A 20,476-nucleotide genomic window follows, 5' to 3' on the forward strand; every position below is an offset into this window, starting at 1 on the left:
AAAAAAAAATGAGTGCCCTTTAATATATGACCACCATGGTATGAGCCCAGCCTGCGGCCACTCGGCCACCCGGATGGCCACCGACCACATGGCCAGACCGCGTGGACGTATGGGAAGGCACCGGCCACGCGAGACGTCGTCAGGACGTAAGCGGTTAGGTAACTTAGGTAACCGCGGTCGAATACGAACTTTACGGCCATCGGTTTGCCGGTCGCCGAAGTTTACGGGGAAAATATTGTACAAAAACCGTCGGATGCGGCCTCCTTGGCCCCGTCATCACTGGCCGCGCCGCGCGCCTACCGCCGTTGCGTGCGCGAGCGAGTGTGAGCCGGCCTGCGTATCGGTGTACCGTCATCACCCTCCCTCCTACCGTAGCCGAACGTGTGCGCCGCTGCTGATCTGGCCCGTTTCGCGTGTTTTCTTTTCTTTTTACCGTTTTCGTTCTTTTACTCTCACCCCGCCAGCAAGTCCGGACGTATTGTTTTCCGCACACGTCGAACGCCGCGGTATCGTATTATCGCAACCGATCGCCGTGCACGGTCTATTAATATCGCCAGTCTAATATAAATCGATTATCGTGTCCATCCGCCGTCGTCGCCCGTACGACTCTTCTTCAGCCACTGTCTGTCCGTCGTATTATAATCTCGTCACCGCCATGTCCACCACCGTCGTCAACAACGTGCTCGCGAGCTGTCGGCGCTGCTAGAAACCCGCTCACACGACACCCGATCGCTCGCTTCACGGTAACACCGTATCGCCGCCGCCGCCGCCGCCGCCGTCGTTGTCGAATCACGTGACAGCGCACACAGCCGTGACGCACCGCAATCCTGGCCGCCGCCGTTTTGCGAACCATCTTCATTTAACAATATTATCGTACAACTATCGCCGCCATCAGCCCAGCCACGATGACGAACCAGCCGCCCGGTGCCGTGTCCCCCGCAAAGGAGCCCGTCAGGGTCTTCGAGGGAGTCGTCAAACAGGTACGTCGTTGCGACACCGATACGCGGCCACGCGCGCCACGTTTTTCACTCCGGCCGGCCACTGTGGCCACCGCGTTATGCGTGACTTACCCCACTGGCCACTGCCATTGGCCCGTCGGCCCGTGTTTCGTGTGTGTAGCCGAGGCCTTTCAGTGACGCAGACTTCACCTGACCAGACGTCTTGTGTCATGCTTACCCGTGTCTCGGTTGTTCTCTGTTAACCCAGCCGATTCGTCTGCGACTTAGGTTCGCAAACCTGGGGTTACTCGGTATTCGAGATATAATTGAGTTCTCTGTTTTATTCGACTAGATTATTCCCAAGTCCCTTCTGTGTGTTTTCATCAACAGGCTTGGTTTATTACAGTAAAGTAGGTACCCACTGGGTATGTAGAGGTTACTCACTACAAACATTATTAAGTTTCATTTCAATGTCAGATGAATTTGATACGTAGAATTGGTGGATAGCTAGATTATATGTGAAAGCAATGCATTTTACACTAAAGCTAAAAGAATGATTATGTTAAATTGATATGAGGTACACAATTTCCATAACGGATTTTTTCCTTGGGGTTTTCACCTATTTCATTACCAACATGTGTAACAGCCAACAGATATGGAATAAAATATACTAAATATTCCTACTAACATTTTAATCCATCGAAATTCAAAAAGTATGAATATAAATAAATTGTATTCTGCCTTTTCGTAAGTGGGTATGGGTATCTACATATATTTCCAATATTTTGTGAAAGGCTCAACCAATATATTTATATACATTGCCCTACTTTCTCATTCTCAAGTATTATTTTGTTTCAAAGATGGATGGATACCTACTTTTTACAATCATTCAGCATGATAAAAAATAATTGTAGTTAACATGGGTATTATCTAATTCAATTTTACTACTAGATGTATCAACTGATCTTAAACATATTCTTTTTCATTTATACAAATTTTGTTAAGTAGATGTATATTCCTCAAAACTAAAATTTTTAAGTATTTTGAAATTATTTCTCTTACTAACAATATTTTTTGAGAGTACCCATTTTTATTTATGTTTATTTCAATTTTTATTTGTATAACGCTTGTTTACCTAAGTGTTAACAACACTTACCTAAATGTATGAAACAAGTTTAGACTTCACCTTATTCAAACTCATTGAATTCTACATGGTTCCACAGTTGGTTTGATAGTTTGAAAAATAAATTTCTACATCTACTCTGTGAATGTCCAGCAAGAGAACAGACCACAGCCCAATAATTATTGGTATGTTTCCTTGTTGGCCTGAGTCTAGGTAATACGCTAAAAATTTAAATAGTAAAACTTATGAATAGTGTCCAACTGCATTTACTCTTAATGGATGTTAAATACATTTAGTATCTATTTTTACCTTAAAAGATTACATTCTGTTTTAAAAAACAAAATATTGGACGGTGACTGGTTTTGTCTGGTTATGCACTTATCCTACATAATGGGGTTTGGTAGCGACCTGACTGGTGAAAGAGAAAAATGGGATACAGAACTGGTATATTCTGTTTTGATCAGTTTATAGTCATATTTCGAAATTATTTTTAATTTTTACTACCAATTGTTTTCTGTAACTATCCTATTAAAGTATATGTATTTTTTATTCTGTTTTTCTTTATCTAATTTGCTTATTGTAATTATTGTGTACAGATTGTGAATTTTCTTTCTTAATAAAAAAAAAAAAAAAAGTATATGTATTTATATTTTATTATCTTAAACTGTATACTTATTGTACAGGTGAATTCTGGTGATTCCATCACTATCCGCGAGGAAGTGTATAATGGTTATCCAAAAGAAAAACAAATAACACTGAACAACATCATTGCTCCCAAATTGGGCCGTCGTGCGTGAGTATCATTTGATTATAGTTATATTTTATATTTAAATAAACATTTAATTTATTTGATCTATTTTCCATTTGGCCCAAATTCGTTTGGTTTTTATAAGTAATAGTTAACTAAAATGAGTATTTTGCAAAGCTGAATTATTCTGTATATTTTAATTTATATTTATAGTTTGGGCTTAAACCAATATTCTCTCATTTTTTTAACCATCTAAATTTGCGGATATTTTTTAGATGCTTAATGGTTTTTATAAGTTAATTATATAAATGTTGTAAACAACTCATAAATTAACTCACTTGATGAATACTCATGAATAGACTTATTTTATGATCACCTTCAATTTATGGTGATATATTTCTTCTTTGATCTATTATTTAACAATTTTATTGGACAATTCTGAAACTTCCTATCGCTATTGTGGATGAACTCTCAGAAGACTATTCATTTTAATATATTTTATTTTTTGTCGGTATGTTAGTATTGTTTTCAAATAACTTCATATAAGTTTCAAAACTGTTATTTTGGTGATAAAAAAAATTAAGTAATATTACTATGAAATGTTTATAAATGTTTGATGTATCTACCTACTCTGTGTGTTATACATTTTAAGGTGTTTTCTATATTTAAAATAATATACTGAGTCAATAGACAAAATTTAAACTTGAGATAAATATTATATTTTATTTTATAATTTTTAGAGCAAATAATGATCCAACATCCAAAGGTACTGATGATGAGCCGTTTGCATGGGAAGCTCGTGAGTTCCTTCGTAAAAAGCTTGTTGGAAAAAAAGTGTTTTTCAAAACTGCTGGACAAGTATCTGGTGGTGGAAAGACAACTCGATACTATGGTGACATCTTTTACCCAACATTGGGTGAGAACAAATACTTTTCAATATTGAATGAATTCTATTCATATAATTTATATATGTATAAAACAAACATTTTATGCTTATAGAACACAATATTGTTAACGAGCTTGTTGAAAATGGACTAGTAACTGTTAAAAATGTGAAGTCAAATAATCCAACTCCTGATGTCCAAGCCCTAGTTGATCTGCAGAACAAGGCTAAAGCTGCTAAGGCTGGAAAATGGGATCCTAATGCAAAGGTATTTAGTGAATTTGTGTTTTAAATTGCTAAACATAAATATTGTATTACACAGTTTTATAATATACTCACTGTATAATGTAACATGTATTGGTAGGGAGCAATTAAGAATTCAAAATTTCCCCGTGGGCTGCTTTTTCAAATAGTGTATTATATCAAAAAATAATGACAAATTAGACATTTTTTGAAGAATTTTTTTTTCACTTAGTTTAAGTTTAGTCGGTGGTGGCCAGTTTTCTTCAAGATCGGTAAATTGAGTCCCAGAAATAAATAGTACTGATAATTGAGTCCTGAAATAATGTTGGTTGGTATATTTATCCCAATTTTTAAATTTAGTATCATCTTTATTAGAAGTCAAATTTTATAATTCTGTTGTAAATTAAAATATATATTTTTTTTTATAATAGTATGTTCTAAATAAATTAAAAATATATGTGTTGTGTAGTATTATGTTATTGATATAAAATGATAAGGATTTAGCATATTTAAATCGGGTTATCATATTAATCATGACTAAATAAACAAGCATGTCAGCAAACTCGTATATTTTTCCTATCACTGCACATGGTGCCCCAGACTTGAATTAAACCGTTATTTATCTGTTTACAACCCAAAATACATTAGAGCAATGATAAAAAATTCATGATTAACTTGTTTATTCAATGTTTGGGACACGCTTTATGCACAGAACAATTTTGCTGGCATGCCTGCTTATTTAATCATGGTATTAATAGTATACTTTGCTAGGACCCAACTTCCCTACTACCTTTTTGTACCCAGAACTCAACTAACCGCCTTCAAAATGTACTTAAGTTATCGCCCACCCAATTTACCTAGCCCCGATTATTTGGTCTGCAGTCAGACTTCACCCATTCGATTATCATCCCCAATAAGTCAATTATATCTACACCTGCTTTTATAGCTGTTAACATAAATTATGTGTTTTTGAATTAAAATATTTTTCTCTCATCTAGAATACTACAAAGAAAAATATTTCCATTGACGATGTTGAAGCATTTTTAAAGAAAAATTCTAAAAAACGTATCAAGGCTGTTGTTGAATCTGTTATTGACGGATCCACCATCAAACTGTTACTTTTGCCTGAAGGAAACATGATCACTCTGTACCTTTCAGGAATCAAGGTAAGTTTTTTTTTTCATGACATTTATTTACATATTTATATATATACTGTGTTATACAATATCATTTTTCTAAATGACACAATATTTCATTATTTATAAGTGTAAAAAATAGTTGGTTTGGTTATTTACTTATATCTAATATAATGAATTGTGTCTAGTGTCCACCAGAAAGTGTAGAATTCGGGGATGAAGCAAAATTCTTTGTTGAAGTTCGTTTACTGCAAAAAGACGTTGAAGTTACTTTGGAAGGAGTTCTTTCTAACAATAAAACTCCATCTTTCTTTGGAACTATCCATCATCCGGTACATTTAAAAATAATTTTTGTAGTTTTATGTGTATTAACTATTTATAAAATCATACTTTTTTAAAGGCTGGTGAAATTGCTGTTGAATTGGTTAAACAAGGTTTTGCTACTTGTCAAAATCGTAGTATGAAATACTTAGAAGGAAGTGCTGATAAATTAAGGGCAGCAGAAAGACAAGCCAAGGAAAAGAAATTAAGGAAATGGCAATCGTACACACACACAGGGCCAGAGGTATTAATAATCAGTTAAATAGTTAGTTTTTAAGAATTATTGTTAAGCCAAGATTGTTCTTTTGGCTTAGATTGCTGAAAAAGAAATTGTTGGAACTGTTATTGAAATTGTAAGAGAAGAAGCTTTGTTACTTAAGACTTCCCACAACGAAAAGCCCAAAAAAATATTCTTGTCAAACATCAAACCAGCCAGACTAGGAGTTGAAGTACCGAGAGGGTATGTAATTCTACATTTTATAGTTCTCTTTCTACATAACACCAATTTAAACAATTTTTGATTTGTTACCTTCAGTGAACCACTTGGCGATGATCAACCACCTGCTCCACGAGCCCCACGGACCTTAGCTAAACACTTTTACGAGATCCCTTGGGCTTATGAAGCACGAGAGTTCTTAAGGACACGTTGTATTGGAAAGAAAGTAAATGCTTCTGTAGATTACATACAACCCAAATCAGACAAATTTGAAGAGAAAATATGCGCCACTGTTACGATTAATGGAATGTAAGGTTTTTTTTTATATGTATTATATATATAAATTTTAGCTAAGAAATAATACTTAATGGATATTTTAAATTTATGGCATATTTACTTAGTATGTTTGTTTTTTGTTTTGTTCAGAAACCTTGCTGAAGAATTAGTTAAAGAAGGTTTGGCAACTGTTATGAACAACCCACGAGACGACCAAATGTCCCAGTGCTTTGATGACTTAAAGAAGGCAGAAGAAATCGCCAAACAATCTCACAAAGGGCTTTACTCAAAATCGTCTCCCCCTAAACAACGTATCACCGATTGTTCTAGTGCTGCGGTAAATAAATTTAATTTTGTTTGGGGAGAAATAAATGCTACAATAATTATTTGTATGTTCAGGAGTCTGCTCGTGCCAAGGCTCTTTTACCTAGTCTCCAACGTTTTCCAAGGTTTGAAGCTTTGGTCGAGTACGTTGCCAGTGGTTCTAGAATGCGTCTTTACGTTCGAAGGGAGTACTCACTTATTACTTTCCTTTTGGCTGGTTAGTAAATAATAAATATTTTATTTAAGTTTGATTGAATTATTATTATCTATAATGTGTGTAATTTATGTTCCACTTATTTATTTAAAAAAAAGTTTATTTCAAGGTCCATTTGTGTTGTTTAACTAATCTTTAATTTTTAGGTATTACTTGCCCGAGCGGTGAACGACCAAACCAAGGTGAAGCACCTTCAGCAGCTGAAGCATACCATCAAGAAGCATTAGCTTTTACGAAAGAAAAGATAATGCACCGTGAAGTAGAAATTACTGTAGAATCCTGTAACAAGGGTGGAAGCATGATTGGATGGTTGTTTGTGGGAAATATCAATCTTTCTTTGGCACTTGTAAAAGAAGGACTTGCCAAAGTGCACAGGTCTGCTGAGCGTTCAGAGTACTTCAAGCAATTACAACAGGCTGAAAAAGAAGCTAAGGACAAAAAAATTAATGTAAACATAACAACACTTGAAGAGAAAAATATTGTATTCTTAAATACTAATCTTGATCTATATTAATTTATATTTAGCTATGGAAGAATTATGTGGAGGAACCAGAAGAGGCAAACAATAACACTAGCAAACCTGTTCATGAAGATGTGGTAAAGGAACGAAAAACCAACTATGTTGAAGTACTTGTATCGGAAGTCAGTCCTGAATTGCATGTTTACGTACAACCTGTATCTGAAGGACCCAAATTAGAAAATCTTACCGACAACTTGAGGAAACACTTTGATGCTAACCCTCCTACTGCTGGTTCTTACAGTCCAAAACGAGGTATTTTTTATATACAAATAATTTTTTAATTTTTATAAGATGGCCAAATAATATTCATATTTGTTAAATGCAATTTTAGGAGAAATCTGTGCAGCTAAGTTTAAGGAAGATCAACAGTGGTACCGCGCCAGAGTAGAAAAGGTTGCTGGCCCGAGTATACATGTTTTGTATATTGATTATGGTAACAGGGACATAGTGACTGCTGAGGAGTGTGCTAATTTACCACCGACTTTTAAAAATGATCGACCATATGCCAAAGAATATGGATTTGCACTTGTGAAGCTTCCAAAGTTGCCTGAATATCAAGAAGATTCCATTGCTGTTGTACGTGATGAGTTCATTAACAAGACGATCAACATCAATGAAGAGTACACTTACGACAATCTTACTCACATTACTGTGAAAGACTCCGACAAAAAAGAGGATCTCGTCAAGAAATTGGTCGAAGAAGGATTCTTGTTGGTTGAAAAACGTCGTGAAAGATATTTGCAAAAATTGGTAATATAAATTATATTTTTTGATCAATTTTCTTTGTATTAAATCATTCCATGTTTTTTCTATTTAGTTGACAGAGTACATCGAGGCTCAAGAAAAGGCTAAGAAGGATCGGTTACATATGTGGGAATATGGTGACATCACAGAAGATGACGCTAAAGAATTTGGTTATGCTAAATAAATGGTCTTTCTTTATCTCCAGAAGACTCAATATCCACTGGTCAGGCCTTTTACAACTGTACAAAAAGGTGTTTTACAAATTAATTAGTCAGCCATATTAATATCTAATTTTACATTCATTAATCTAAAAGTTTGATAGATAATAATTATTTATAAATTGATTATATTTTATATGAATAATGTTTTATTTTATTCATCTCGTTTTTTTGGTTGTTAACAAATTAAAGATTTTAAAATTTTCGTACCATTTAATACTTGTAAAATTGTACTGAAACAATTGTTTCTATCTATTTAAAAAAAAAAATATGTATCAATTCATTGTAATAGTTAAAATATTTTCAGTTTCACAAATTGTAATCACTTTTATGCCACAATTCCGGGATTAGTATTATATAATAAGTGTACAATTTGAAATAAAAAATTGTATCAGACATGTGGGATAAGATTGTCAAGAATTAAAAAAAAAAAAACTAAGTATAGTTATGTTTGTAACTAAATGATTTGTTTAATTATAGGATTTTGGGAACTACTAAAATACGTTGTACATATAAAATTTTAAATTGGCGTGATTATATGGACGTTATGAACTCTTTAAAGAGTTAACTTGTATTTTAAAAATAATGTAAAAATGTTTTATTATTACTTAAAGCTTTGCTGATACTTAATCTAAACCTTAAATCTTTTGTAAAACACTATTATGTCTGATGTGTAGTGTAAAGACTGTTCAGATGGATTATATTATCGATTTACATTATTTGCGTTTTCATTGATAATCATCCTGTGTATGTGTGTGTGTCCTTTAAAATGAAATGTGTCGATATGTCTTATTATAATGAATTATTATGTGATATACTCGCTGTACAGATACATGTGATTACATGTGAGTTACGACACGTATTCAATTATTGAATATTCAATAATCATCTGCTAAATAGTTGTTTCTGGCGGACGACTTAATTACGTGCTATAAAATGAATAGACCTCTATGTATGACCTGTCTGCTTCTATTTTTTACGGGCGTACGTCGTGTATCAATGGAAATAGTCTTATCTAATCGCTGACGGTAATTTCGTAATTTTAGGCGTTCTAATTTACATTTTACAATGATCGTTTTAATTGTGTGCACAGCGACTGATTACATTGGTCGGTTTAACTGCGCGTTCTGAAATGGCCGTGAATTAACAGGTCTCGACAGTGCTATCGTAAACGTTTTTACAGTAAATGATAAATATTTCTGAACGATGGTCTAAAATACATACCTACCTGAGCACCTGAATATAATATTATAACTTTTATAATAATGAAAATGTTTGCACAATCAAGTACAGTAGACTTGAAAATGTGAAAATAAATTGCGTACCTAACTATATACAACTGAGCATAACTCTGATTTATTAATATTGTCCTAAGAGCAATCTCAATGTTTTTAACTGAGAAAGGCATAAAAACTTACAACAAACCAAAATAATTCATATTTTTTACAGCCTAGTACGATATAATCATCTCGCTGAGTATAATAACTTATAATCATTTTCAGCATTAATAATGAGGAATTTAGTAGTTTCTCTTAAAGATTAAAGATTTGGAAGTTGAACATCAAAAATTAGAGGTCATAAACTATAAATATTGATAACCGGAACCCACATCTAATGGTTCGACTTTTTATAACTAATCGATAGACCGGAATCTAATTTGCAAATAGATTTCCTGTTTTTTTTTTAGGTATTGTTTAAAATCAGAATAGGTATTATTTTCGTAATATGCAATACACAGTCCCGCTAAGAACGAGTTATTTGTTGTGATTTAATCAAAGCAAACGTTTTATTCAATTTGTCCACAATCTATAACCCAGCCTGAATTTGATAACCCTTGATAAACCGGAACCATTATTCTAATTAGAACTTTTTCAAGATTTGTTGGGAACCGGAAATCACTGAAAGCCGAGAGGTGCCTACAGTATTAGATATTATCCCGATGCTCATGAACTGCATAAAATCGTCCTGTTTTTTAATTTTTTATCACTTTTTTTTATAACCCTGACTGTAATGTTCAGGTGGATAAATAATCATAGACTTTACACTTTACAGTATTAAGTCCATGTAAAATAATACGCAATAGATCGGAACGAAACACTACTATGTATCTAGTAAAACTGTGAAAACTTTTGAGGGAATTTGTTTTATTACATTACCTACGATCTATACCCACCAAAGTTTTTTGACGTGGACATATAAATCTCGCGTACGTACTGGGCGGTTTGGAGAAATCCTAACGACGTGCAGAAAACACACATAGAGATAGTTTTTCGGAAGAGTCAATAATAACTAATTTAGGGAGCTTTATTGTCCGATCGTTTTATGAAGTTCAATTCAGACGGCGGAGGACACAAACAACGAATGTGGCACGTGATTTAAGATTTTCAGACTTTCAGTGGGCATGTCGTTTACGCGTGACGCCGTGATGGGCAGCGCGACGTTGCGATTTATTATTCGAATACGCCCGGCAAAACAACGTGGTGCGTCCCAACGGTATAACCTCAAAACGTAGAAATAAATTCACTTTGACGTTGAGGAAATCGGAAAAAATTCTTCTGACCTGTTTCTGCCAGCCTAGAACGCTTGTAGGGCTACACGGAAAATGGCAAACGATAATATTGTAATAATTAAATTAAATTTGTACGACGGAAAATGTCATTAGGTCGTCGGCGGCGGCGGCGAAAACAGCTGTTCGGTGACCATGACGTCACGACGTTCGATTATCGTCGAGCGGAGCGCCGCCCGTCACCGCGGCGGCCGACCTGCCTTTCTTTCGCATCGCACCGTCCGACACGCGCAGACCACCTTCGCTCCGTTCAGCCAGCACACAGCTAGCTGTTCTTTTTTCCGTTCATTTTTCACAAAGTACTTTTACGACCTTTTCCACCACCTCACAATGGCCGAAACCAAAGCGCCGAAGGACCCGTATGGTTTCTTGAAGGACTTCATGGCCGGTGGTATCTCCGCTGCCGTGTCGAAGACCGCCGTGGCTCCGATCGAGCGCGTCAAGCTTATCCTGCAAGTGCAGGCCGCTTCCACGCAGATCGCCGCCGACCAACAGTACAAAGGTAAGACGGGATAATAGTAAAAGACGTTTTCGAAACGATAACTTGTTCCGTTTGCAAACACGACCAATTATAATAATGGCTACGTCAATGTCACGGCCTTATAGGTTTTTTTTCGCGTTCGAGATATCGGCCCGGGGACGCGGCGGCGGCGCAATCGATTCCGGAGAATTAGGTTAGCGCGCGGCGGGCGGGGCTTCCGTCGTCATCATCGTCGCCTTCGTCATTTTTCTAGACGTCGATTAAAATTTTTCGTCTTAAATCCAATCTTATCGACCACGCAAGATTTATCAATTATATACCATCACTCGTGGTCGGGGGCCTACTTTTTTTCATTTTTTAGCCGTGGTTTGTTTAGGTCGAAGAACGCCATTTTGGACGTTCCGTTCCGTCTTGTTTTGCTATCATCATCATTATTATTATTATTATTATTATTATTTGATATTTAGGCGTTTTGGCTCTCCATATTCTCGTTTTCGAGCGTTATAGGTATTATTTTTAAGGTTAGGTTTATTTCGATTTCGGTTTTCCGTAGTGATCTCAACGATTTGCATTTGGGTCGTCGAACGGTGCAATTAGGATATTTTTTTCTGCATTAAACGCGTCGTTGCGGTGGGGGCGAGTCGAGCACATAAAATTCGCGTGGAATTTTTACATGCCTCTTGTCTGCAATACGAACGTTATCCATCAGGCGCGCCCCGCACTTTCGTCGTTGCCATAGATTAAAGAATGCTCGTTGCGCATATTTCCGGTTGTTCAATCAATATTTATCGAACTTAGAACCATATGCCGTTTGACCGGAATTAGTTCTTTAAATCACATTATGAACCAATTATGATAATTTAGTATAATATACGTTCTAATTATTGAGTTTTGCTCCACTCGTACAGAGTCATGAGTATAATATTGTTGAATAACTCACTTACGACGTGCGGGATTTCGGAATTGCCTATATTCAAATATTAGATGATTTCAATCAATTATTATTACCATCCCCATTTCAGGGACAAACGAATTGATAAACATTTTTCCATCAACAATTCTGTTGGTTTTTTTTATGAATTGGTGTTCTTATTTGTAACTGATTTTAACAACATAATAATAGAATGCTTTCTGGCTAATAAATCATAATAAAAATAAATTAATAATTTATGATAGTTGTGTAATTTTAATTAATTGATTACAATTTAGAATTTGAATAGGAAATATTTAATCAATTGATTTAGTAAAAAAACTTTGACACCAATTACTGGGTTGATGTTTATACTCATATATAGGTAATAATAAATTTGTAAGCAGAAAAAATATGCTTGCATTGTTTTTTTCAAACTTGCTTTCTTGTCTCATAATATTCTTAGCTATTAATAATAATTGTACTTAGATTTATATCAGTACTGATAGTTATCCTCTTATTATGTTAACATTATAAACCTATTCTATGTATGTTTTAATTTTAAACCAGAATTTTTTAATGGTTTATCCTATCTCTGAAAATTTAATTTAATTAGAAAAATGTTCATTTGACCTAGATAATTGTACTTAACTTATAGCTACGTATATAAAGTTAAACATAAAATGTAGGCATTCACTGCTACCATTAATCTAAATCATTTTTAAGATTTTTACGTATTAACGTTTAAAATAAATAGGTACCTACTATTGTTTTGGAGATTAACTTCAGTTGATAACTGAATTCCTCAAAAGTATCTATAGTTTGTTATTATTTGTATTATTTAAAGTTGTCTTACACAATTTTTATATTTTATAACTAGTCCGGATTTGTATGCACCCCAAAAGGTGAAAATAGTATGCATTTGTGCATCTAAAAACTTCAAAATATGCACTTTATATGCTCTTATTTTTTTTAATAATATCCAAAAATATGCTCTTATACCCAAAATATATGCATTTTAATATATTTTTTAAAAAATTTTTCCATAAATAATAATTCAACAAAATTAGATAAACTTAATTTTTTTAATTATAGACATTGACTTTAAACATTTATTAAAGGACAGTAAATATTTAATACAGAGCAATCCATGTTTTTATTAAAGTTGGGATAGTGCTTCGACTTTTCGGCATTTTAAAATTTATAAATTGTAATGAAATGAAAATTTTAATTTATAAATTTACTGAACGCGAATTACAAAATAATATATGGGCACTAGTGCACAATTTACTGGCGATAACATACGGAGAATAACATTTATTTCCCAAAAATACGTAATGAACTAATAATTTCAACGATGAAATTGAAACAAAATAATTGGCTTAATAAACTTTTATACAAAATATGCTTGAATATGCAAAAATGTTCAAATATGCAGTTATCTCTAAAATATGCATTTATATGCAAAATAAACTTTTTTCTATGCATTATCTGTTACACAAATCGTCAACATTTCTTACTCCCATCGAAATGCATACACTCATTACAAATATGTAAATGCATACAAATCCGGACTCTATTTATAACTAATATAATTTTAATAATATTTTGACTGTAATGTTAATAAAATATTTTTAGGAAGAGTTTTTACAAGTTTTACTTTATATAGATGAAATATTTAAAATATTATAAAATACAAATAAAAAAAATTATCAAACAATTGTTAATTATTAGATTGGCTCCTAATACTAAATCTATCTGTTTGATATTTTGACTTCAATCATTTTGTACCAGATGTTTTTATTCTGAGCATTAATATTTTGCTTCTGTTACTTAGGAATTATGGACTGTTTGGTGAGAATCCCAAAAGAACAAGGATTTGCCAGTTTCTGGAGAGGTAACTTTGCCAATGTCATCAGGTACTTCCCAACACAAGCATTGAACTTTGCTTTCAAGGATGTCTACAAACAGGTGTTTATGGACGGTGTGGATAAAAAGACTCAATTCTGGCGGTATTTTGCTGGTAACTTGGCATCTGGTGGTGCTGCTGGAGCAACATCTTTGTGCTTTGTATACCCCCTCGATTACGCACGTACACGGTTAGTAAAGATATTAACTACTTTTCCTATGTAATACTAATTTTAATTTTAATTTTTTAATGTTATAGATTAGGAGCTGATGTCGGTAAAGGACCAGCTGAAAGGCAGTTCAAAGGTCTTGGTGATTGTTTAGCCAAAACCGTCAAGTCTGATGGTCCCATTGGTTTGTACCGTGGTTTCATTGTATCAGTACAGGGTATCATCATCTACCGTGCTGCATACTTTGGATTTTTCGACACAGCTAAGGGAATGTTGCCAGACCCCAAGAATACTCCATTCTTAGTTTCATGGGGTATCGCCCAATTTGTAACAACATTCGCTGGTATTATGTCCTATCCATTTGACACAGTCAGACGTCGTATGATGATGCAATCTGGCCGTGCTGCTGACCAACGCATGTACAAGAGCACATTGGACTGCTGGGGTAAACTTTACAAGAATGAAGGTACATCTGCTTTCTTCAAGGGTGCATTCTCCAACGTACTCAGAGGTACTGGTGGTGCCTTGGTGTTGGTCTTCTACGACGAACTCAAAAACCTCATGTAAATTTCATTTTTTAATGGAATTGAACAATATTGTGCAGTTTAAATGTAATTCAATGGACACTGTTGTAGCATAAACATTCCTAACAAGTGCAACATTTATTATTCATAACTGAGCTTCTCATTCCAATTTTTCATGTATTATTCTGTACCGTAATTGTTTTAATTTTATCAGTTATGATCCAAATTTTTTAGAAAACCTACATTGTAAACAAACTATTTAGGTCCGTGTAATGGTTTATTTTTAATATTGTATTTGTTTCATAACTAATAATAAACCATAGTTTAAAAAAAAATGATGTGTTTTATTTCTATTTGTATAATCGTCTATACAGTATTATAAAATAAAATACTTATAAACATGAATTTTTTTGAAAGCTTTTATCACAGTTATTTATGTTAATGTTAATCATATTTTTGATAGTATAATTAAACATATTTGTACTATGTAACATTGGCATAATATATTGTTAAATAAATGTTGTTATATTTTATAATATTATATAGATCATGTTGAAGACTTAGAATGTTCGAAGTATCAAACCCAATTGATAAGCAGTAATACATATTTTGTCATATAATTGTAGACTAGTATTACTTCAATGTTTGTGGAAAGTTTAGGACAAAATAAAGGTAAAATAAAATTATTAATAGTTTTATTCTAATCATTACTGAATGGGTACATGTATACAACTATAGTGTAGTTTTTATATTTCATGGCTGGTGCGATATATTTGTTAATGTTCATACTTTAACTGAATAACATAAATTGTATGCACTGCTGTGAATCAAAGTGATTATTTATTTTTACTATTTTAGATTGTCACATTTAGATTCTGGACAGAATGATGAATGTATTAGTTTTGCAATGAATCATTTTAAATTGTGGTATTTTTTATTTAGTATTGGAAATGCTTCAATATTGAAGATGATTTTTATTAGTAATTTGATCTAGTTTGTGCCTTGTGGGCTCACAAGCTTAAAAAGAAGGAAAGTAATTTATCCCTCTGCTCTTACAATAGTTGATAAAACTAGTTTTGAACATCTCATTGAATAGGTGACTGTTATGGATGTGCTATTTGATTTCAATGATAGATCATGGGATATGAAAAATAATTCTGAACATAGATCGGCCCGCCCATATTGTAATTTAAGTAGATATATAATATTGGATAAGCTTAAAACCAACATTTAAGAAAAGCCCTCCATATTTGTGTCAATGTTCTTTGTGAATGAGAAATAGCAGATATATATTTATATCGGTATATTGGCATATACATATTACATAATTATTTTAAAACATTCTATAATAGTATTTATCTACATCGAGATTCATACATTGATAATATACAATTTTATCACAGAATAAATTTATTCTGTGATTATGTTGTCTACGGTTTAACAGTTATCAATTTATGGTTCTGAAAATATGAAATACGATAATCTTTCACCATTCAGCAAGACTTCCTCAGGTCCAGCGTTGTATTGTTTGATCTATGAGAGGTCAAATAAATTACTTATGTTTTATAAGTGTTATTGAGTAGTATTAACTATTAACCTACTAACTTTTAATTGAGTTTTTAATGTTTTTATTAATACGTTTTGATAATACATGAAATATTCAAATATACGCAGTAACTGTGACTGGAGAACACCGAAAAAATATGTAATATCAAATTATAAAACATTGTATTATCAAGAATTTCTATTTCACATTGATTTGGATTAGTTAGAATCATAAGGTAATTTCTTTACAAAACAAAAAATATAATTAGTTAAAACATAAATTATTAGTTTACATCTCAGATCACAGTGTATTATTTGTTTTTTTAAATATTTGTGTGTGAGGTTTAAATTATTACCTATTGATTTTGTGGTTCTTAAATATTACTTTAAACATTTATTTTAAACTCTGCATCATTGTCACTTAGATTTAGATGTAGGTACATTATTAATTTACATTATTGATAGATATTGAATTGTTTGTACTATAACATGTATAAATTTAAAAGGATGCTAACATATTTTGTTGTCTTTGATTTACAAGTGCGTAACATAGCAAATTAACCCTCAGTATATCACGTTTATTTTCTTTAGTTTAAAAATTAGAGTGAATGGTAAGAACATTTGTGTTTGTAGGTATGTGAGGTTTTTACCATAATTCAGTTTTTAAGTGAATTATGAGGATTTTAAATTTAGGCTATACTAAGACTTGCTAAAAAATTGAATTATCTTAAGAAACCCACTGACAAACACTTATTATGTTCTTACCATTAAGTTTCATAATAGGTCACCCTAATTTTTAAATTAACGAAGCTAAACATGATCTGCTGAGAGTTAATTTGCCATGTTAGGCACTTGTGAGATGGAGACAACAAATGCAGGGACAAATGCCCATGTTGCATCCTCTTTATTAGACTTATTTTTATTCATAACATACTTGAAAATGTGTGAGCTAGGTAGTAATAATATAATATCTATAGTGTTTTAATACCACCACTTAATGTATTTATATTATTAATTGGTACATAATGACATTTAATTTCTAGCAGATAATTTATTATAGAAATAACATTTATTTTATTTTTAGGTTCTACATAATGGATGCCAACGAAATGAATATTGCAACTTTTGTTGACTTTTTTGATTTCGAATTGCCTGGAAATGTGTTCAATAGTGCTATTGCATTAGGTGATGTGGACAATGACAATGAAATAGAACTTGTTATTGGCAGTGTAGAAGGTGATTTGTTCATCTTTAAAGGTCATAGGCTTATCCAGAAAATATCTGGATTAGGCATAATCACTGCAATAGCTATTGGAGACTTAATGAACTGTGGCAGTAACGCTTTAATTGTTATATCTGGTGATGGCTGGTGTCATATATATTTATGTTTAAAATTTAGTAAATTAGATCCATCTGATGAATGTATTATGAAACTTGAACCTGTTCACGATCAGCGAATCCCAGCAAACACTAAAGTAAATATTATAAATTTATTAATTAAAAAATTTTTCAGTATTATAAACCATAATAATTGTAGGTTATTTTACTAGGGGATATAGATTCAGATGGAATGTTGGAACTAATTGTTGGTTTAACTGACAGAGTGGTACGCTCCTATCGTTGGAGTCAGAGTGCAGCTGCTGGACGATTAGTACCATTACATAAATGGGAATGTGCTAACCAAATTGGATCGATTATATTGATTAAGGACGTTAAAAATCGACCATGTTTACTTGTTTCACAACCTGGTATCACTGCAATGCGTTTTTATTGTCCCATAGCTTTTCCAGAATTAATGTAAACCTTATTAAAATGATTTATGTTTGTACATAGTTTTATTAATAATTTATTTTATTGCAGTGAAAAAACGATCGAATATGAAAATGAAAATGAATTGCCTGTAGAACTACTTAATCCTTTAATATCATCAGTAATGATAGGAGATCTCAAAGTAGATAAAGAATGTGATCAAGAACTGTTTGATGAACATGATCATTTATATGGAATTGCTTCTTTAAATGGCTTAGTAATGTTGGCAAAAAAAGAGACAATATTGTGGTAACATTTTTATTAATAGTTAATATGGTATTTTCATATTTTGTTATTTATATTCAATGTTGGGTAAGGTACGTAACTAGTTAAAAAATTAAAAGTTAACTAGATTACTTTTTCATAAAAATAATATAAAGTAATTCATAATTTTTTTTAAGTAACTAGTTAGAATGACGTTACTTTCAACATTTTTAATAATCTAAAACTGAAATAACTTAAAATTACAACATTTAAAACAAGTAATTTTTGCATGAAATAGTTTTCTTTGTTTAATATTTATCCTATAGGTGTAATAATGTTTTTTCAAATTTATTGTCACTTATTGTTTATTGATTTTTGACTCAAATACCCCCAGCTATTGCTATAGCTATAGCTGAAAACATTTAGCAGAAGCGCCTAAAGGGAGCAATATGTATTAAAGTTTAGAAACTTTAGTCTTATCATTGATCGACACTTTAATAACTTAAAAAAGCCTCAATTTCATATCTTACGCATTGATTTTTGCTTTAAACAATTTTATTTAAAAAATAATTTTTTCAGAACTGGTTAAAATATAACTCGTTATTTAACAAGATTTGTAATTAAATAATTAACATAGTTACTCTAGTGTTATTTTGATAAAGAAATAACTAACTTTCCTTAATATTACTCGAAAAAGTAACAAGTAACTATTGTTACATTACTACTCGATGCTAAGTATATTTAATGTGTATTCAATTTTTTGGGTTTCTAGGAGTAAAAATATTGATCAAGAACTGTTTATCATAAGTAAATTGTCAATAAAAGACGGTGGCCCAGATTATTTAATAACATGCTCATTGAATGGGGATACTCTTATTATGGATCAGACAAGTCAACACTCAACATTTAAGTTTGAAGAATCTGTTTCTGCTTTTTGTTGTGGAATGTATACAGTAAAACCAAATACAAAATCTTTGCCTAGTTTTGTGTTTATAACTAATTCACAGAAGGTATATACATTTTTTTCTTTTATAATATTTTGGATGCAAGTCTTTTGTAGATTGACTATAATAATTAGACTTTTTGAAAAATGTCTATTACATTATTTTATACAAAAAATAACTTTGAAATTTGTATAAGATTTGCATTTTTATAATTTAATATTAAACTTCCAAATGTTTAAAATGTTATACCTTATTATTTTAGGTTTATATTTATTATGGTTTGAAATTACCTAATACATGTGTCCAGAGCTTATCAAAATGTATTGAAAATGATAATCACCTTTCAACATTTATGGAAAAGTATGAAGGTTCATTAAAAAAACAGATTATTAGAGACTGTCTTTATAAATGTAATCCTAATAAAAAATAATTAATTTTTTTCTCAATAATATATATTTTGTTATTATACCATATTTTCCAAAGTGGTTTTTGAAATTCATTATGTATATTTAATTTAAAAGAACACTTCAAATTACGGCTATTCTTTTTTTTTCATGATGTTTAATCAATAAAAGTTATTAAATTGAATAAGTATAAAAAGTGCAATAACATTTTAAATTATTAAATGTAAGAACTCAGGCCGATCTTATTTTAGAAATTACATCTGTACTATCGATCAATCAGGTGGACTGGCCTAGCAAAACACCAATATAAATTTTTGAACCTGGTGGCCGATGGGCTATTGTATTATAGTATAATAATTAACCATTCAATATTATGTACCACTAGTTGTTACTAAGAGCTTGTTACTTGTTAGCCATGCGTCCATGTATAAACAATGTAAATTGTAGTATTTTAGGTAGCAGGTCACATCCCCGTCCAATTCACTTAAATTTAGTAATCACCCTGTTGATTAGCTATACAGTTATACATCTATAAGGAAAGCAACAATTCCGTCACGTAAAACATAATTGTAGGTTTAAAGTGGTTTATTAATAATACATGAAATAGTAAACTCCGATTTCGCCTACACACTGGCCATAAAAATACTGACATTTCTTGACAAGAAAATTCTAATCAATGTAATTTCTTATTATGCTAAACTCAAAAACATGTTTCTATAATTGATCATTTTGAAGGTTTTTTGTCATAACTTTCAAATTAAATTTGAGCAATTTTTTTTAAAGTACCATAAAATTAAACATTCAAAAACAAATATGAAAAAAAATTGCTTTTGAGCTAAACTGCATTATTTATGCCGAACTTTAAGTTGTACTTTTGGATTTAAATT

General features: G+C 32.1%; 3 protein-coding genes across 4 annotated transcripts; all 3 read left to right on the forward strand.

Moving 5' to 3' along the window:
- Positions 1-393: 393 nt before the first annotated feature.
- Positions 394-8,840, forward strand: LOC111034624 (staphylococcal nuclease domain-containing protein 1-like). The gene is made up of 15 exons (XM_022315914.1): positions 394-980; positions 2,745-2,854; positions 3,550-3,725; positions 3,809-3,960; positions 4,934-5,101; positions 5,260-5,403; positions 5,472-5,636; positions 5,707-5,852; positions 5,928-6,137; positions 6,255-6,441; positions 6,504-6,645; positions 6,789-7,090; positions 7,168-7,414; positions 7,494-7,912; positions 7,980-8,840. The coding sequence occupies exons 1-15, from the start codon at positions 906-908 to the stop codon at positions 8,088-8,090; spliced, it is 2,754 nt and encodes a 917-aa protein (XP_022171606.1). The 5' UTR covers positions 394-905; the 3' UTR covers positions 8,091-8,840.
- A 2,032-nt stretch (positions 8,841-10,872) lies between these two features.
- Positions 10,873-15,195, forward strand: LOC111034626 (ADP,ATP carrier protein 1-like). Its single transcript, XM_022315918.1, has 3 exons — positions 10,873-11,192; positions 13,919-14,180; positions 14,249-15,195. The coding sequence occupies exons 1-3, from the start codon at positions 11,021-11,023 to the stop codon at positions 14,724-14,726; spliced, it is 912 nt and encodes a 303-aa protein (XP_022171610.1). The 5' UTR covers positions 10,873-11,020; the 3' UTR covers positions 14,727-15,195.
- Positions 15,196-16,125: 930 nt separating this feature from the next.
- LOC111034625 (KICSTOR complex protein ITFG2-like) lies at positions 16,126-19,658 on the forward strand. 2 transcript variants are annotated; one of them, XM_022315917.1, is made up of 6 exons: positions 16,126-16,464; positions 17,313-17,703; positions 17,766-18,025; positions 18,089-18,286; positions 19,014-19,251; positions 19,448-19,658. In XM_022315917.1, exons 2-6 carry the CDS (start codon positions 17,323-17,325, stop codon positions 19,613-19,615), a joined length of 1,245 nt encoding a protein of 414 aa, XP_022171609.1. In that variant the 5' UTR covers positions 16,126-16,464; positions 17,313-17,322; the 3' UTR covers positions 19,616-19,658. The 2 variants fall into 2 exon arrangements, with proteins under 2 accessions (XP_022171609.1, XP_022171607.1); XM_022315915.1 differs by lacking the exon at positions 16,126-16,464 and adding an exon at positions 16,585-16,661.
- The last annotated feature ends 818 nt before the right edge of the window (positions 19,659-20,476 follow it).

This window comes from Myzus persicae, unplaced genomic scaffold (assembly GCF_001856785.1).
Source record: "Myzus persicae strain clone G006 unplaced genomic scaffold, MPER_G0061.0, whole genome shotgun sequence".
NCBI classification, from domain to species: Eukaryota; Metazoa; Arthropoda; class Insecta; order Hemiptera; family Aphididae; genus Myzus; species Myzus persicae.

What these genes read in the sequence shown, in the direction of transcription:
- LOC111034624 (XM_022315914.1), top strand. Translation starts at nt 906, where the DNA reads ATGACGAACCAGCCGCCCGGTGCCGTGTCCCCCGCAAAGGAGCCCGTC. An exon ending in TGTACCTTTCAGGAATCAAG is followed by an intron (nt 5,102 to 5,259) that starts GTAAGTTTTTTT and finishes AATTGTGTCTAG; the next exon opens with TGTCCACCAGAAAGTGTAGA. An exon ending in AAAGATATTTGCAAAAATTG is followed by an intron (nt 7,913 to 7,979) that starts GTAATATAAATT and finishes TTTTCTATTTAG; the next exon opens with TTGACAGAGTACATCGAGGC.
- LOC111034626 (XM_022315918.1), top strand. Translation starts at nt 11,021, where the DNA reads ATGGCCGAAACCAAAGCGCCGAAGGACCCGTATGGTTTCTTGAAGGAC. An exon ending in CGCCGACCAACAGTACAAAG is followed by an intron (nt 11,193 to 13,918) that starts GTAAGACGGGAT and finishes TCTGTTACTTAG; the next exon opens with GAATTATGGACTGTTTGGTG. An exon ending in CTCGATTACGCACGTACACG is followed by an intron (nt 14,181 to 14,248) that starts GTTAGTAAAGAT and finishes TTAATGTTATAG; the next exon opens with ATTAGGAGCTGATGTCGGTA.
- LOC111034625 (XM_022315915.1), top strand. An exon ending in GAATCCCAGCAAACACTAAA is followed by an intron (nt 17,704 to 17,765) that starts GTAAATATTATA and finishes TAATAATTGTAG; the next exon opens with GTTATTTTACTAGGGGATAT. An exon ending in AAAAAAGAGACAATATTGTG is followed by an intron (nt 18,287 to 19,013) that starts GTAACATTTTTA and finishes TTGGGTTTCTAG; the next exon opens with GAGTAAAAATATTGATCAAG.